The sequence below is a fragment of the Zootermopsis nevadensis genome, unplaced genomic scaffold, assembly GCF_977971745.1.
Source record: "Zootermopsis nevadensis isolate Lab colony 2312 unplaced genomic scaffold, Znev_1.0 Znev_ptg000011l, whole genome shotgun sequence".
In the NCBI taxonomy this organism is placed as follows: Eukaryota; Metazoa; Arthropoda; class Insecta; order Blattodea; family Termopsidae; genus Zootermopsis; species Zootermopsis nevadensis.
In genome coordinates, this window is record NW_028259143.1 from 13,781,447 (window position 1) to 13,800,709 (window position 19,263).

A 19,263-nucleotide genomic window follows, 5' to 3' on the forward strand; every position below is an offset into this window, starting at 1 on the left:
CTCATCATCACTCATTTCCCTCATGATGGAGACAGTGAGGACCACTGAAACATCGGTAAACTTCTAACAGAGTACACAGCGTAATAATCCAGAAGACAGCCATATTCAAGGTTATGTCTTGTTCAAATTGTTTTGGGTATGTTACAGATTAGACATTCTAGACCACCATTCCCACCATGAAGTAATTAAATGTACTGTGTTGTTTTTAGTCTATGGAGTACCTGTATATTTAACGCAAATATTAAAATAAAATGTCAAGTACTTAGTTTGATTGTTAAGATTTATTAACAACATGATTACGAGAATGTTTACAACCTTTATTACAACAGAGAAAAAACGTATTTATATAAGATTAACAATAACAAACCACATATTTACAGATTAAGATATTTATTAAGTGTATTATTTTTTATTAAATTAACTACTGCAAATCTTCTGTTCATTAAGAGAAACTAAATTATTACTGAAAGCAAATTCTGTCAAGCAGCTAATAAAACATAAATGACACATATTATTTAACAGCTACACATTAAAATTATACGTTGGTGCCCTGAAATTTGAGGTGGGCTGTTCAGAAACCACCTCAGAGACAAAGAACCAAATGCAGGGTTGATTGATTCTGGATGTTGTAATCTGATAAGGTGCGGCCATCCCCCAATTCCTTGCCAGCAAAGGTAAGTCGCTGCTGGTCAGCGGGAACACCTTCCATGTCCCGGAACTTTGTCTTTACATTCTCAATGGTATCAGATGGCACTACATCCAGTGTGATGGTCATCGCTGTCAGGGTCTTTAGCTCTACAATTCTTGCAACTAAGTAGACGCGTTGATAATTGGATAGTGCTTCCTATATATATATAAAAAAACAGATGTGATATTCTATCAGTATAAGAAAGATTATAAATGCTTTCACAAAGATACTTAAACAAAAAGCTATCATACAGACCTCCAAATCACAAAACATTCCAGAAAAATATAAGGCAGAACGTTTGGAACAAAGGAAGAACAATAATTATACCAGTCTGGTCAACTTCCTTTTAATTTCCTATTCTGTCTTGAAGGGGGGAGTGAGATCACTAATACCGGGTCTACAATTTATGACAGTCGGGGCGTGCTTGCATTGCGTGGTCGGCCAGCGCTGTGTTGACGTGGGCGGCACTAGTGCGCGTTTAGTATGCATTCATTCAAGATGTATGTCACATCACAAACTGTTACAGCATCATATTTTATTTTAATAATACCATTTTCAGGAATGCCTTCTTCATGCAGAGCAATACTGAATTCATTACATTAACAGAAGATAGAATGTTAATGTAAGAACACAATAATGACATCAGTCGCTAAAGCAGTGTTCCTCAGTGGGACTCCATGAACCCTGCATACCTTAGGGGTCTGCAAGTTAAACAGATTCTGCTCTTTTATTTTCTGATATATTGCTGCAAAGTTTAATCTTCCTTTTATCACTTTTTTACTTCCAAGCTCGAATAGGAAAGGCGTTACAAAAAACTACATCTTCCATAAAAATTTTAGTAGTATAAATTAGATGTAATCAAAATATATGGCAATGTTTGTGAAGGGGTGCATGATAACAAATTGGTTGGTGAGGGGAGGGATGGATCTAGAGTTCCAGAAAGGTTGATGAGCACTGTGCTACGTGATTAAATCCAGTGAATACAGCAGAGGACCAGTGGATAGGGTGGCCTCTAAGTAAAATGATGTCATGCAAATTTTATGAAAATCGATGTCTATAATATTGATGTCTATGATGGAATGCAGATGAAACAAGCAGCCAAGTACCAGAGTTGAAGAAATACAATTTCTTCAGAAATGTAAAATGCAATGCAAAGGGGTAAAGAAAATTCCCTGAAATTTGAAACTGGTACTAAAATAATTCATGCCTGCAAACTTTGACACAAGCAGTGAGAGTGGGGAATATTAGGTTCACTGCACAGAAAGCCTCATTTCTGCACGCCCTTTAGTTCACTTGTGGTGGGGTCTAAATACCTGCATCTCTCAGCAGATCTTGTTTTTTATATTTCTGCTTGTTCTTCTTGACAGAGATGGCAAGAGTGGGAAGATGCTAGGTAAACTGCAGAGGCTCATTTTCACATGCACATTTACTCAGTTCTGGTAGCAGACAAAAGTCACGTGTATCGCAAGAATTATGGATTTAGTTCTTTCGAAGATGTCCCAGTGAAAAAATCGCAATGAACAATGCAATAATTTGTATCACCACTCACTCACTCACTCTTCGTGCAGGATATTGCACACTAAGTTCGTCGTAGAGTAGCCCATTTTCTTAATGGAAACTGAAGGTTCATTATCATGTTCACAAAAGCCTGACACTGGACTCTATCCTGAGCTAGCTGCATCCAGCTCCCTCAGTTGATTCCTATCTCTGCAAGGTCCATCTTAAAGTTATCCTCCCAACTACACCTAGGTCTTCCCTTCAGGCCTCAAAACCATTTCCTGGTAAAAGCAATTCCCCTCCCGCATTTTCTGCCCACCTTATCCTCTTTGATTTAATCGCCTAAACAATATCATGTGAGGAAAACTGGCCTTGAAGCTCATAATTACAAAATTTTCTTCAAGATATCTACCTGCCCTTTAGGTCCAAATATCTTCTGAACACTCTGTTCTCAAAGACCCTTAATCTATGTTCCGCTCTCAAAGTGAAAGACCAAGTTTCACAGCCACAGAGCACAATTGGCAGAATAATAATCTTTAGTGTTTTTATATGAGATGGGAGAAAAGAAGATTCTTGACTAAATGATAGCAAGTATTCTCTGAATTTAATCTGCTCTTAATTTCGTCATAAATGTCATTCTGATTTGTGTCGCCCTCAAGTACGTACATATTTTGTATCACATGACGCACTCACTATAGCTTGTTAATAATTAGCAGTCTTCCTGAATATTGTAGTTTGTTGCACACAAGAACTGGTGTCCATATTCTTTGCTTTCTGTGGATCATCCTCCACGAAATCCAACAATGGTCCAGACTACTACAGCACAAATGATTGAATGTGCGTGCAGGAATTTTAACACCAACTCTCCCAAGGAATGCAAAGAACAAATGAGTAAATGGGCATGTGAAAACAATATTATCTGCTCAGTGAACTTAACAATGCCCTTCAACTCTTACCACCTATGTTCACCAGCACAGTAGTTGAATTTTACAGAAATTTCAAGTTCTCAGAATTTGTTTACACTTCTTCATTGGTCAGTATCCAGTGGTGGAAACTTATGTAATGCATTCAAATGCTTTATATAGTAACCCTCTTTCACCTTCTTGCATATTGTAGTCAGAAATTTTACGACCATTTTCCAACAGCTTTCCACACCCAACTAAACTTTGTCTATCAACAGGAATTTGTTCCTTGTCCTGAATCATATTTTTCACATGTTGAATGGTGTCAGACGGTTTCACTTTAAGAAGAAATGAATTTCCATTGAGAGACTTCACAAAGATTTGCATCCTGTAAAAAAAATTCAATACTTCAACAACTTGTCATAAGGTAGAAAATCACAAATGAAAGTACAGTAAACCCTTGTCCAACATCATGGACAGAAACCTGAGGAACGGATCAGTATGTAAATCTTTGAAGGATAAACTATAAGGACAAAGGGTGATATGAAAAACAGATGTAGGAATGTCAAAGATATTGGGAGAGAACACAGGTGCATTTTCACATGTACACTTCTATGACATGTTTGCAAGGCTACGTAAATTCAAAGTTTCTCTTACCGGTAATGACTGTATGCACTTATTTTTGAATGTACGAGGTGCGATCGAAAGGTTTCAAGACTGCGCCTATAAAAACCCGTACAATTATCTCAGGTATTAAATTCATCCATCACCCTCGAAGGAGTTCCCCTGGGAGTGAACACAACGATCCCAGCGCCGCTGCCAAGCCTGGAAGCATCCCTGGAAATCTTTCTTTGTCAGCCTGTCAAGCACCATCTGCGATTCTGCCTGAATCTCTTCTATCGTCTCAAATCTCCTTCCCTTTAGCTGAATTTTCATCTTTGGGAAGAGGAAGAAGTCACACGGAGCTTAGAAAGGAAGTTGGAGTCGGTTCTTGCAAGATCTTTGAGCTCCTGACAAACGAGAAATCGATTCTGCTTCTGGTCCTCAGACAGGATGCGTCGCATGTGGAGTTCTTCCTTTAGAATCAGCTGACAGGTCCCTTAGCCTATCCCAACAATGTCGCACAAGTCGTTGATGGTACGACGTCGATCTTCGTGAATGGCCTGCCGAATCTTCGTAACATTTTCGGGCGTTGTGCTCGAAGATGGTCGTTCAGAACGCTCGTCATCATCGACAGAGGTTCGGCAATTTTTAAAACGTGAATGCCACACAAAAGTTTGTGCACGACCCATTGCGGACTCCAGCATTTCATAGGTTTCCGTAGCCGTTTTGGCGAGTCTTTGGCAAAATTTGATGCACACGCCATTCCGAAATCGCAGAAGGGTCGGTGTAATGCACTACCAAAACGCCCGTAACTAAGAAACAAATGCTAATTCGATGATGCCGGCTGGCACACTGATTCACTATGAATGTAGGCCGCACCCCCTAGCGGCAGAAGCTCGTACTACATCCGGTTCGCCCTCTATTGACACAGTCTTGAAACTTTCCGATCGCACCTCGTATATGAAAATTTGCGTTGGACAGTGGTGTAAGTTTATACACTTACCTTACCGCACTTTGCAGAATAATTTACTGAATTTCTCAAGGTGTTAGAATATAGCACAGCAGCAGCAATAACTGTACTTAGGGAAAGAAAAAATCTCATGGTGAAAGATTTATGCCAGTATAATCGTTGCATGTGTAGCACACGACATGAGGAATGAAACTCCGTCTTTAGGACGAAAGTATAGATATTTTTAGGTTATGTAACTAGTCTTGCGTCTCAACTAATGAAGTAACTATACTATGCAGAGATCTCGAAAAGCCAATGCTTTGTTACCCAAAAAATTCCCAGCCTGTAATATCTGTGCTCACTGTTGATTTCATAGGAGCCTCCAAGGACCCCTCTCTTGAGCCAGATTAATCTAGTACGCACCCTCCAACCCTATTTTTCTCAAATCTGTTTTTTGACGTAAATACGTCTATAAGGAACGGTCATTCGGCAAAAATGTGTTATGAAAAAGGGAAACGAAAAAAGGGAAACGAAATACTGTAACTTCATTGTTATGTTACTTAGAAAACCTCATCTGTTTACTCAGCATTGTTGTTACCTAGGAAACGTTACATTACATTAAAATACATTACTTTATATTACATTCATCTACCACAGACCCATCTTAAGCGTAACTAATTCAAGTTGATTAAGCAATGTTTTAATCAAAGTTATCTCAATTGTAAAGCATGTATAAAGGAAATATTTAGAATAAAGCCAATATATAAACTTCCTTTCCGTAAAGACGTATTTATGTCAAATTCTCCGTAACTGTGGTTCCACTACCACTTTTTCTTTATAATACTGACCCATCGACGCCTAGGTCTTTTTGGATCTCCTACACTATTACTATACATACCATTTTAACAATGTTACTGTACTTATGTTGTTGGTGCTTGCATGGATAAAATAAATTTAAAAAACATAAAACTCTACAAAAGACTCCATTATCATACAAAATGTAAGGTGGTACGTCTCCAGTCATCATAAAAACGTTCTTTAGAGTCGGTTACAGCCTAGTTTCAAGTCGCATTATGGTCCGATTACAAGTGAAAAAGTTACAGGATCATAGTTGGCGTTCTCATTTTTCACGTTTTCAGAACGTGAAACGCACAGACCTGGAACTTCGTTTATAAGCGTCCAGCGACTTCGTAGTTCGTCGGAGAGTGTTCCTAACAGCTCATATATGAGTGTAGGCAGGATACGAATTGATAATGCTTATTCGAAACACTCCGTGAATTTGAAGCGCAATAAAATCGTGCTGCAGAAAACGGTTCAATGACAATTCTACCTCAAATTGTTTAGTATTCATGACACAACAAACAAAATCAGATAATCGGACGTTGCTAATAACATGCCATAAATACAACTAACTGCTATCCTGCCTTAAGAACGAAGGTGGCTACAGAATTCCTCCGGTAGCCAACATTACAGAAGCAAAGTCCTCTGGATTCAACGAGATCTTCCATATGGCGTTGCTGGCATGTGAATGCTTAATTACACACCAACTCTCACGATACCACAGACAATTACAAATAATAATAATAATAACAGTAATAATAATAATAAGAATAGATGGGATAATAACAATAATAATAAACAGGAATCCCTCACCTCAAATTTTGTTCAATTGTAAGATACCACAGCACAAAATTATCTAGTCTACGACGCACTTCTTCTACAAGCGAACCACAGCTCAGTTCTTTCCGCAATAACGAAAGCGAATTGTTGACGGCAGTAATGTAACTCAACAATTCCGAGTAAACAGCTGACGTAACAATTAGCAAAGAAATGGAGTGGAATACGGTTTATTTGGATACTTATACTGCATGTATAAGAAACGAGAAAAGAGCCTTGTGGCATGCTCAACCAACATTGTTGCAGGTGCGGGTTCGAAATTCGAATACGTTTTCTTACATTGTTGTAGTCGCAGTGGTCATATAAAAGCTGACCATTGTCGGTCAATATTTACACATTGTTGGTATGGATCTTACACATCTTCGTTACGCTGTTTATGCCGAATGATTCTTACGTAAAGACGTATTGACGTCAAAATTCAAACAGAATTACTCTCACTTATAATTTTGTTACATTCAATCATAAATGTAAAAAGTGAATAAATAATATTAAATGTTTCTCTATAAGGAAATTTAAAAACAATGAGAAGAGGCATATGAAAGAATTGCAATTTTATTTGCCCTTATTTAAAAATAACGTCGACTTTTATTACACTTGATTAATTTTAAAAATAATTTTTCTAGGGCCCGGAATATTGACCCCATACCTCCTGAGCCAGGGAAAATGTTTCCGGGGGCCGCATGCGGCCTGCGGGACGCATGTTTCGCAGTTCTGGCGTATACAATGGTAGTGTATTTCCTCTGAAGTTGGCAGATCTCTCATTTAAAGGAGACTGGGATGGAAATCATAATTCTTATCTCTTTCCGGTTCTAATCCATGTCACAATAGAGATTCATATCGCTCTTGCTTTTAAAACCCAGCAACTGAAGATGAAATTTCTTTCTGGCTTGTTAGGTTCCTATTTGGTTCACATACATTTCCACAAGACTCACACACTTTTATTATATTGGACCAGAAAACAGATATTTAGATGAAGATTTCTGTCTTCTGGGTTATTATTCAATAACCCAGAAGACAGAAATCTTCATATTCACCGCTGTGAGAACCTCAAGTCTTACATAGATATTTAGATATAACCTACGTGGATCGGTTCAGTAAGAAAAAGGCCACATAGAACACAAAACAAGAGTGAGTATATATTTTCGTATATGAACACAAATGCAAAGAACGAAACACACAAAATATACACTGGTGGGACGTCAACTGGATGACCAAGAAATATTATAAGCAAAACACCAAACTTATCTCAGCGGACGTCTCAACCGGCGGAAGAATACAAGAAAGTGTTTCACAATTTTTAAATTAAACTGAATAATTGTAACCAGTGTAACATTTTACGCTGCTAATAAATAATGCAGTAAGTTAAGAATAGACCTAATGATAGTTATGTAATAGCCTAAATAGTAGTCTAAACAACAAGAGAAATATTGCACGAGTAAGCTTTCGGGAAATAAACACCGATAATAAATCCAAGAATTTGTCTAATGAACCTGCACTGACATTGTGGGCACTCTGCTAGTAATAAATAACCTACGCATTTTGAACATTTCAGTAAAACTCATTTCAAGAAAATCCACCGAAAAAAGAGGGCATTCAGGCAATTTATCGGTATATTAATATAATCGTCGATTTTTTTCAGTTTGATACCCCAAACGAATATGAATTGATTTTATCTACGTTAATTCTGAGAACTCTCTATTGCAGACGACGACATCTCGATACGTTATTTCTTGTTAATGTCTTTAAAAGCAAAATAATTTGCCATTCCATTATGGACACTGTTGGTTTACGTGTGCCGGCGGGACAAATTAGAGAATTTTAGTGTGAGCAGTTGGCTATAACATAGTCCTTCAGCCAGGTCATCGCTGCAAATGACGTACGTAAATCTTTGGACGTATTTAGCATAAACATTGCCTCGCTTGAGGGCACGTTCTCAATAAAGGAAATGATCTAGATAGGTTGTCTTGATAGATGATCTAGCTTGGTCGTCTGTTTTTGGTAGTTTACCGACGTTTCAGAGGTGCATGCTGCCTCTGTCATCTCCATGATGGCAAACCTCTGCCTTACTACACGGTGCAAGGACCCAGAAAAGAGCCATTTTGAAAAGTCACAACTTAATTTTATAGTTGTATTTTGTGTCTTATATGAACCCACAGTTCGTTCAAGAATAAGTTTTTTTTTGACAATTTTAATAATGAAAATTCTGAATTCTATGTGAATTAGTATGCCGAATTCCGCTTGGCTGACACAGATCTAATTACTCCTTAAAAAGGTTGCAGTGCACTCTGTTCACGCCAGATTTAATGAAGAAATGTTGGCTGAGTTCGTTACTGGATCAGAGGGACAGGTCTGTATGCAATTGTAAAAGTAAAGCGTAAAATTATATTTACTAGACATAAATCATCTGAATTCACTGCCTTATTTCATTCGTGGTAATGAATTCTGTGTTCCATACAGCGTTCGAACGTGGCGTTTTTTCACGAGGCCCATTTTATTCATTCAGATTGTTGCTGTTGTCTGGAGGAAGTATTGTGCGATTTTCCTTTTGCGTATTTCAAGCAGAATACAGACTTATATTTGTCACCTGCCATTGCCGAGGGTGAAAAATTTCCGTTCGTGGAGTCATAGTTAGTGAAAGCGGAGGCAAGTGAAGTAATAACTGTTGTTACGTGTTTCTTGCGGAGGGAATAAGTTACATGTTGCTTCCTCACAGTTTACCATTTTCGTGGCAGGTCACGTGATATCAACTGAGGCTTCCCACCTGACACTTTGGGTGAGATGCCCCACATTATAGAGGTTGAGTTGCCCTGCACCTCTCTCTGTGTTAACTGTGTAGGAACTGCGAAAAAGAATTGGAGGTCACGTCCGTCTGTCTAATTCGTTACCATGAAGTTGCCTTACATTCAGAGCTGCTTGGACTTGGAAGACGTAAAACGGACAGCGAAAAATAAGCAGACTGCAATTTGGACAACTTCTTGCTAAAACTTGGGGAAGCTCAAAACCACTGGTAACGGCGTATAAGGGCTTAAAGCCACAGGAACACATCCACTATCCCGGAACACGCATTTTCCATGTGTGAAAGACATATTAATATTGAAGCCGGGCAACTTCAGCCCGAAACAGACTCCCCCCATACGCCTTTGACTTCAGGCGAGCACGCGGAGCTAGAAAGCCACGAAGCGAATGAAAACGTAAACACACCACGTAAAATCCTTCCGAAGATTTCTCCAATACCTGCAATTCCTCAGAGGAAGGATTCGAAGCTGAAGGAGTCAGCTACTGTTTTAAAATCAGAGGATTGTTTCCCAAAAAACGTCTGAAGTTCATTAAAGAAGAAACGCCGGATACTAGGGGAAAACCAAGGAAACGTGTTTATAAAATAAATCAAGAAAACCTGAGCCGGAATCAGAAAGCAAAAATGATATGTGCACCGAATGTGAAGAACCCTATACAACAACAAAGCAGATTTGTGACTGGATTGTGCGTGTGGACTGTAATAAATGGCTCCACGAGCTGTGCGCTATGCATGGTGACTGTAGTTTCGGTGTTAAAGGAACCGCAAAGGAACACATACATGTTTTCATCTTTCTAACACAATTTCAAGTAATATTAGACTGAGTTCTGTTTGTTCATGGCATCATTGATAGATAGAAAGATAGTTCCTGTAACTACTAAGTGGAGCATATTGACTGCCAGAGCCATCTATTAGTTAAGCAGTGAATTAGAGTGACTTGAGTGAGAAATGGCCGCTGAATTTTGCTTACGAAACATCTCGTATCACGCTCGGGGACCACCGGCTACGGATTTTGACATCCTTAAAATTTCATCAACCTCAGCCGGGATTGAAACCGCAAACCCTGGGTCCAGTGGCGAGCACGCTAACCACTAGTCCACCGATGGCGACGCATGATTGCTAGTAAAACAATGTTCCAGTAAACAATTGGCATTTTGCAATTTTAAAGGAATGAAACGTGTTTAGTGGGGTCCGCAGTGGCCGCGCGGTCTGAGGCGTGGGTCTTGTGCCGCTTGGTCGCGGGGACCGTGGGTTCGAATCCCACTCAAACCATGGATATTTTTCTGTGTTGTGCTGTCCCGTGTACAGGTAGAGGCCTTGCGACGGGCCGATCACTCGTCCCATGAGTCCTATCGAATGTCCATAGATCAAGCAAACTAAAAAAAAAGTTTGGAACCCGTAAAAGGGTACCGGAAAATGTATAAACATTGTTAAACCGGAAAAAGAAGAAGAAACGCGTTTAGTAGCCTAGAATCTTAATAAAATATATGGGTGTTAAGAAGTGGGGTATATATTCTGAAAAATATTCTCACTCTTTACATCCGTTCATATATCGACATAATCAAAGCGTTTTAGGGAACTGTGAAAATTTTTGACGTAAATACGTCTATAAGGAAGGGTCATTCGGTAAAAAAGTGTTCTACTTTTTCGTTTCCTTTTTTCGTTAAACGTTTTTGCCGAATGACCCTTCCTTTACGTCAAAAAAATAAATGGAAATATTTAGTGAATAAGTTTGTGAATCTCAGAATGTAATGTCTTATCTCCTTTGAAGAATTCTGCCAGAGTGTGCTCAGTTCAAGGAAATTTGTTTTAACTCATCAATAGCATTTTCAATTTGGGGTCCGCAGTGGCTGCGCGCTCTGAGGCGTTCCTTGTGCCGTTTGGTCCCTGGGACCGTGGGTTCGAATCCCACTCAAGCCATGGATGTCCGTCCGCGTTTTTCTGTGTTGTTCTGCCCTGTGTACAGGTAGAGGCCTTGCGACGGGCCGATCCCTCGTCCAAGGAGTCCTACGAAATGTCCTTGGATCAAGCCAACGAAAAGTTGGGACTAATAGTGCTCATGCACTTGAAGAACGGGTCGTTCCCAGTAGCATTTCAAGTAGGTTGGTAGTCTTTCATAATGTTAATATCCAGTATTTTTTGTTTTTGCTGTTTATACTAATCAGGTTTGTGTTCTAGATATTCCCTCCTTTTTCCCAGCAAAGGTTCTACTACCGTGCAATGTCGATATGAGAAGAATTTATAAAATTTGAAATGCTTATTCCAAAAATACATGAATGCCAGTAATCAGTTTCATTACATTTCATGCACAAATAGAACTGTAGTTTAAAAATTTTTTCAGTGTATTTAAAAGAAAAGTTATGATGCATAATTAGTTTCCATCTGAAATGCTAACATATTCTGTAGTAAATTATAATATGTGCGAGTTCGATTGTAAAAATAAAGAAATAATTTTATTATTCTTATGATTGAGTAAGTTCTGCACCGTATATAATTATTCAAGACTTAAATATTATGACACGTAACTGGTGAGAGAAAATAACCAAAAGAGGATTTTCTGAAGTAAAGGAGTAGACTCTACTTCAAAAAAGTAACCTGTATAATTAGACTTAAATAATTCAGCTACAAGATTTTCTTCAGGAGGCCACATTTATGTGGTAACATTTTGAATATATGTACTCGCTAAAATTTTAGTTCCACATTTACACGAAATGTATTCAGTACTTACAACCTGAGTTTATAGATGTTTCTTGTTAGAACACTTTACCTGCCATCTTAAGACAGCTTGGCATATTATGTAAAACACATTCCTGTTGGCCGTGCTAAATTTTGAGTGTTCGTGGTAGTGAAAATGGGCGGGTTCTGGTTCAGTTCACGTTTTCCCGCATTGGTGCGAGGCCATATTGCGATAGCCAGGTTTAAAGAAATGATGATGATCTCCAGCTCTACAGTCCTGGATGGACCTTGGCTTCCCTTACAACAGCTCTCCATTGTTGACGATCCCCAGCTCTTGACCTCCAATTACGTATCCATAACTTCCTAAGGTCTTGCTCTACATCATTTATCCATCTTTTCCTTTGGCGCCCTCTTTTTCTGTCACCTTCCATTTTGGCATTTAAAATCATCTTTGGCATCCTGTCATTACTCATTCGCTCAACATGCCCCAACCATCTTATTCTCATTGACTTGATAAAGTTCACAATGTCTTCATGCCCTATAATTAAGTCAATTTCCCTGTTAGTTCTTATTCTCCAGTTCCCTTGAGAGTATATCGGACCATAAATCCTCCTGATGATCTTCCTTTCAAACACGCGCAAGGAATTCTCATTTGCTACTCTTACGGTCCAAGTTTCTGACCCACATGCAACTACTGGTCATACAAGTGTTTTATATAATTTTACTTTAGTTGTTTTAGATAAGATGTTTGATTTAAACAGTTGGATGTAAGAGAAGTAGGCACTTTTTCCAGCCATTAGTCTTCTTGCTACTTCGTTATCTATTTTATTTTCGTTGTTTATAGTAACTCCTAGGTAAGCAAATTCTCTAACGGCCTTAAAATTATGGTCTTCTATTGATGGGTTCTGTAGCGGTCTGTTAATTTGAGCAGGCGACATTTTCATATATTTGATTTTTATACCTAACCCCATAATCAATTATTCTTCCTGTAGTTCTCCATATAATTCCTTAAGAGCTGTCAAATTTCTTCCAATTAAGGCAATATCATCTGCATATCCATATACTTGTTTAGACTTATGAACAATAGTACCTTTCACTTCTATACGTTTTATTGTTTTATGGAGAACTAAATTAAAAAGCACAGTTGAAAGTGAATCCCTTCGTCTCACTCCGGATGATACTGTTATGGATCTGGTAAGCTGGTTTTCCACTACCACTTTTGCTTGTGATTTATTAAGTGTCATTTTAACTAATTTTATTAATTTATTTGGTACTCCAGAAGATTCTAGAGCTGCGTATATTTGTTTACGATTTATGCTATCAAATGCTCCTTGAAAATCTACAAAGAGCATATGTAGATCTGTTTTATATTCGTAACATTTTTCTAAAGTCTGTCTTACAACAAAGATCTGATCTGTTGTGCTCCTATTGGGACGAAAACCACATTGATATTCACCCAGAACTTCTTCTGCGTATATATTAATTCTTTTGAATAATAGTATTATAGATAAGATCTTATATGCAATATTTAAGAGAGTTATACCTCTGTAGTTTGAACATATGGCTTTATCACTCTTTTTAAAAATTTGGTAGACAAGTCCTACCCTCCAATCATCAGGCATTTGCTCCTCCTCCCAGATTCTTTTTATCAACTTATGCATTCTTTCTTTTAAAACTCTTCCTCTATTTTTAAATAGCTCCCTTTTTCATTCTATTTATACACTGATAAAAGATTCTGTCTTCACTATTTTCGTTCATTTCTTCAATTTTCTTTATCTTATTTTCCATCATTTGTCTTTTCTTTCTCCTACATATTTTAAACGTTTTCCTTCTGCTTTCCTTATACAATTCATACTTCTTTCTTGTTTCTTTTTGAAACATATTTAATCTGCATTTATTCTTTTCGTCAATGGCTTTTTTACACTCTTCATCAAACCAGTCTTGGTTCCTTTCATATTTCTTCTCATCCACTATTTATTCTGCAGTTTCTATCACAGCTCTTTTTAATATTTTCCCACTCTGCTTCCACAGTAGTGCCATCATCCAAGTTAAGTAGTTTCGTTGCCAGAGAGTTCTGATATATTTTTGCAGTTGTCTCCTCTATCAATTTATCAGTATCCCAACTTCCTTTTTATATTTATTTAAGGTTTACATGCGTCATGTTTGTGTTTTATGATTAAAATATATAATAAAATTCAGGTCAATACACAAACTTTATTTAGATGTTAAAATTTAAAATTTAAATGTTAAAATTTAAAAGAACATATAACAGCTATCAAACAGAATAAGGATCACTCAGCCTACGCAAAACATATATTAAACACGGGGCACACATATGGGGCAATAGAACAAACATTAGATATTATAAAAATAGTACAAAATAGACGCCATAGGGAAACCATAGAAAATACCATATACAACGTACACATAAACAAAATATTGCTTTAAACGACAGTAACCTATATTTAAACAACCCGATTTTTAACACAATACAAGTCATTGACTCAAGCACCTGACACCCTCTACCTATATATACCACCCGCATCTATACACGAAACCAGTCCACGAACAGACAGTCAACCCGAGCAGACGTAGATACACCACACAACACGACTTATGGTATGTTATTGTGTTCTTACTGTTACAAATATAGTTCATATTCCAAACTTATTTGCATATAAATAAATAACTCCCAAATTTATTACATTTATTTACAGAATAATCAAAACAAACATAAGATGCGTAAAACGGGAGGATCAGCGGAACACATGCTACAATAATGAACAAAACGGACGAATATATTGAAAGACATGCATTATAATTTATATCTTAATTGCGTCATGCTTGTGTTCTTCAATATAATAATTTTATTCACCGTCTACCGTTCCGTAATATCGGACACGCACATCACACACAACCCGATTTAAGGCATCTAGACGCAGCCTCCAAATTTAATGGAAGAAGCCTGAAGGTTAAACAAATAAAATCTAATGGGTAGAACAAATCAGTATACGCAGGGCAGCAAGTGCAACAGATTTTAAATTTTAATTGATAGACCTGACGATGATGGGATGAACATCGAAACATGTCGTCATTTTAAAATGTAACAATATCAAATGAAGAAATGTTATAATTTTATGTGATTTTAACAATCTATAAGCTTGTGTAAAGACGGTGAATAAAATTATTATATTACAATATAAAGTAGTTTTAAAAGACAACACCTGAAGATGATGCTTTGCATCGAAACATGTAGTGAAGTGAATGAAGGCGCTCTATTGTAACATCGTTATAGTGATGAATGACGCAAATTTAAATTTTAAATTTTAACATCTAAATAAAGTTTGTGTATTGACCTGAATTTTATTATATATTTTAATTCCTTTTTATACTTACTTTGTTTTTCAATGTGTTTGATAATCTATGTCTCAGCTTTGCTTTCACTAGGAAATGGTCAGAGTCACAATTGGGTCCTCTACGTGTCTTTACATCTGTTATACATGAGGCATGTCTTGACGATACTAATATATGGTCAATCTGATTTATTCCCCCTCCAGGTGTCTTCCAGGTTCCTTTATATATGTCTTTACGTTCAAAACATGTACTTTGAATAATCTTTTTATTCATGGCGGCAAACTGTCCAAGATATTTTGTTACCGATTAACAAGGCGACAGAGAGGGCAGCACTGTACACGGAAAGAGACGGAAAGCATTGCTACCAATCCGACCCAGCTTCTCAAATCACCAGGAAAGAGGAGAGGAAAACGTTCACTTTGGTAAGTGCGTTATCAGAAATACAATTCAGGATTTCTATATTCAGGAAAAAAGTGCCAACAATACCAAACTGCTACTCATTTTAAAGAAGAAAATACATTTTCATTGGGGACGTGGATTGTAAAGAGCCTGGGATTTAAGTGGAGAAAATTACAATCGAAACGCAAAATTCTGATAGAGAGAGCAAACATTGTTGACTGGAGATAAAGATATCTTGGGAAAATGAAGGAGTCCCGGTATAAGGGATATTGATTAATCATGGATTGGCAGCAACGCAACCTTTCGTGAATGCAGGCGAAACGAAGAAGTCATGGGCGTCCAGGCAAATGTGATCTCTGGGAACAGGCTTATCATGCTGCGTGTGGAGGAATTAATGTGTTTCTTCCTAACGCAGCGATTATTTATAAGGCTGGACGTGCAACTGGGGACTACCATGGTCAAATGAATGCTGCAAATTTTGAGAAATGGGCAGTCAAAAGACTGATTCCCAATCTTCCCGCTCAGTCAGTAATTGTCCTTGACAACGCACCTTATCCCTGTCTCCAGATTGACAAACCGCCATCAGCCTCCGCAACAAAGGCAGAGATGATTTCCTCTCTCCGCAAGAAAGGTGTGAACTGTAACGAGACCATGCGAAAAAACGAGCTGTAAAACCTAATTCTGCCACTGAAACCCAAAAAGAAGATCTACAAAATTGATCACATCATGGAAAAATGCGGCCATGCAGTTGTTAGACTACCTTCATATATGTATGAGCCGGGATAGCTCAGTCAGTATAGTGACTAGCTACGGGCTGGACGACAGGGGTTCGATCCCCGACGGTGGCAAAGGATTTTTCCTCTAGCCTCTGCGTCCAGACCGGCTCTGGGGCCCACCCAGCCTCCTCTACAATGGGTACCGGGGTCCTTTCCCGGGCATAAAGCCGGCCGGGGCGTGATCCTGACCACTCACCCCATCTAGTGCCGAGGTCAAGGAAGAGAGGAGCTATACCTCCACTCACCCAAAGGCCTACATGGCGTATAGTGGGACAAACTTTACTTTACCTTCATACATGTGCGATTTAAATCCCATTGAACTTGCACGGGCGAAAATAAAGAGAGTCGTGCGTGAAAACAACATCACAGGAGATCTGAGCCTGCAAAAATTACAAGTGACGAAAGATGCAGTGGCACTTGTGACAAAGGAAGGGTTTTGTGGACACACAGAAACAGTCGAAAGCCAATATTGGGAAAGAGACGACATCCTTCCAGATGTGATAGACCGTATTGTCATTAATCTCAATTCTGGCAGCGACAATTTCAGTGATACCGACACTCAAGATGACTGTAACAACAGTGTAGCTACCAGTGAGTACAATGTTACTACGCGTGATGAAGACACTGACATGGAGCTTGCACAGCCACTATAGAGTATGTAGTCAATGTTTCTGCTTAGGCAATAGTCTGATATCTGATGCCTGTCCAGCCTTTAACGCTTCGGACATCCTGCATTCATTGCACGTCTCAAGATTACAGCCGCGAACAGTAAGCCCATTTGTTTCTGTTTGTGTCGTGTAGCCAAATTGAGTGCAGTGCACGACGGAGATACAAGTTATTAAAGTGTGGAGCACGAGGCAAATTGGGATGGGCTGGAAGACTGCTTATCCTTCATTGGCTGGCTAGTTTGTGCCTCAAACATATCGCCCCTCTTGGCGCTTCGTTGTAGAGTTTCTCAACCAGTGTGCCGGGACGTAATCGTAAATATGCCACGACATTTTAAATTCAGTTCCATTTTGGTTCACAAGTGTGTTAATAGTACTGAGATTTTTTATTGACGTCATGACATTAGAGGCCATACCACACTCGAACATTCTAATTCCCTATCATCGATCACACGAACGCGTGACGTAGGAGGACGACACTTTGTATAACATTCGTTCTAGTACAAAAATGTACTTTCCTTTTGAAAACTAAAATGCTCCATAGGGCACGGCCATCGAGAAACTGATCAAGGCATTCCGTACTATGCACCAGATCAGTCCATTCCACACTTTAATTCCCTAAAATGTATTTTAATATCGGCCAAGATCCGAGAGGTCTCAGAACTTCATAACCAAAATTTTGTAAGCACTTATCATGTCCTCCCCTCCCCATGCATTCTACGTGACCATCCAATCTTAACCTCGGTTAGATCATCCTGATAATCCTGGAAGAGGAGAACTAACCGTGGAGATTGTCATGCAAATTTGTCACCCCCGCTCTAAGTTCATTTCTCTTAGATGGAAAGATTCTCCTCAAATTCACTCAGCCTCTGTTTACTCCTGAATGTGAGAGACCAATTTTCGCTCCTACACGAAACATTTAAAATTGCAGTCTCTTACGTTTTAATCTTTGTGTCTTTTGATAAGAGATGGGAAAATTGTCTGAAAAGATACACGCGCATTTATAATAGCGTCTCTTCGTCTGCTCGTCTTCGTGAGTTGGTATCTTAAAGTCCAGGTTATTAACTCTCAATTTGGTGTTCCACTCCTTTTGTCAGCTGAGCGACCTTCAATTTCTGAGGAAAACCAGTCCATGAAACCGGTATAGTGTAGATCGTTTTTAAGAATTAATTATTTACGATTCACTTACAATGAACTCTTTTGCAAAGGTATTTTTATTTTTTAGTGTTCTGTCTGACGACAGGTCCATATGAACAGGATCCTTCCATCCTTTTCTCGGACTGGGACCTGTTCATATACGTTCTTGGCAGATGATCCAGAAGTGGTTTGCCATTGCCTTCTTCTGTGTGTGAATGGATGCCACGGAGAAACCGGGGAAGCCCCGGGAGGAAAACTCCGTGTTGCCTAGACCACGGCCTTGCCCAACACAAGTTATAAATTCGGGCACCGCCGGGAATCGAACCCGGGACCCCGGGATTACAAGGCCAGCGTTCTAACCGCTAGACCACCGTAGTGTAAGAAGTAATTAACCGACCGAATACAGAAAGTAATATGTAATTTATGTCAGAAATTTAAAAGTGTTACGCAACAATTTTATTTTACAATTGTATTTTTTAGAAAATTATGAATAACAAGTTTGAAGTTGAGGCAAGCCTCACGTTTTTTTAAACTTAGAAAGGGAATGTAAATGTATCCGTGATGCTTAGCTAAGCGCCAGGACTCGGTCGTGACTTTCATATAAACATCTTACTAGGCGCAGATTCGAGATTCTCAAGGAGATGTTACAGAGGAACTTGTACTTTTTTATGTCGGAGGCTTTCCACCTTTTGACAAGAAAAATCACTCTTCAAGAACACATGAAAAGTCGTCGGTAAACGACGTCAATAACCTAACCCCATGCAAAAGTTTGTGTTCGCACACTGAATGGTGTTTCTTCCACCTCAGATTTTCTCAAAGCATTCATGGCGTTATTTAATTCTTAATGTTCCGGCAACAATCCGGTACATTGTAGTGAAAAAGGATATTTCGTATAAATTGTCAGTGTCTGGAGTTGAGTAATGACTACGACGTTTCGGATGTTAGTTCTTTCTCTGTCTTTAGGTTTAAAGAAACAATGATAGGAAACACGCAATCATTTCGTTCGGTTAAAGAAAGTATGTTATTCAGGATTTGAGACTTACGCGGCGAGTACAATCAATAAAATCTTCTCAGGCAATCAACCGCGTCAACTGGTTACCGTAGTAAACCAACGTTTCGGGAACATCAGAATCCTGTGATGGGTAC

At 38.6% G+C, this 19,263-nt stretch overlaps 1 protein-coding gene across 1 annotated transcript; it reads right to left on the minus strand.

Moving 5' to 3' along the window:
- Positions 1-290: 290 nt before the first annotated feature.
- LOC147874120 (ubiquitin-like) lies at positions 291-2,721 on the minus strand. The gene is made up of 2 exons (XM_087347416.1): positions 2,002-2,721; positions 291-844 (listed from the first exon to the last, which is right to left on the minus strand). Exons 1-2 carry the CDS (start codon positions 2,005-2,007, stop codon positions 584-586), a joined length of 267 nt encoding a protein of 88 aa, XP_087203542.1. The 5' UTR covers positions 2,008-2,721; the 3' UTR covers positions 291-583.
- Positions 2,722-19,263: the final 16,542 nt, after the last annotated feature.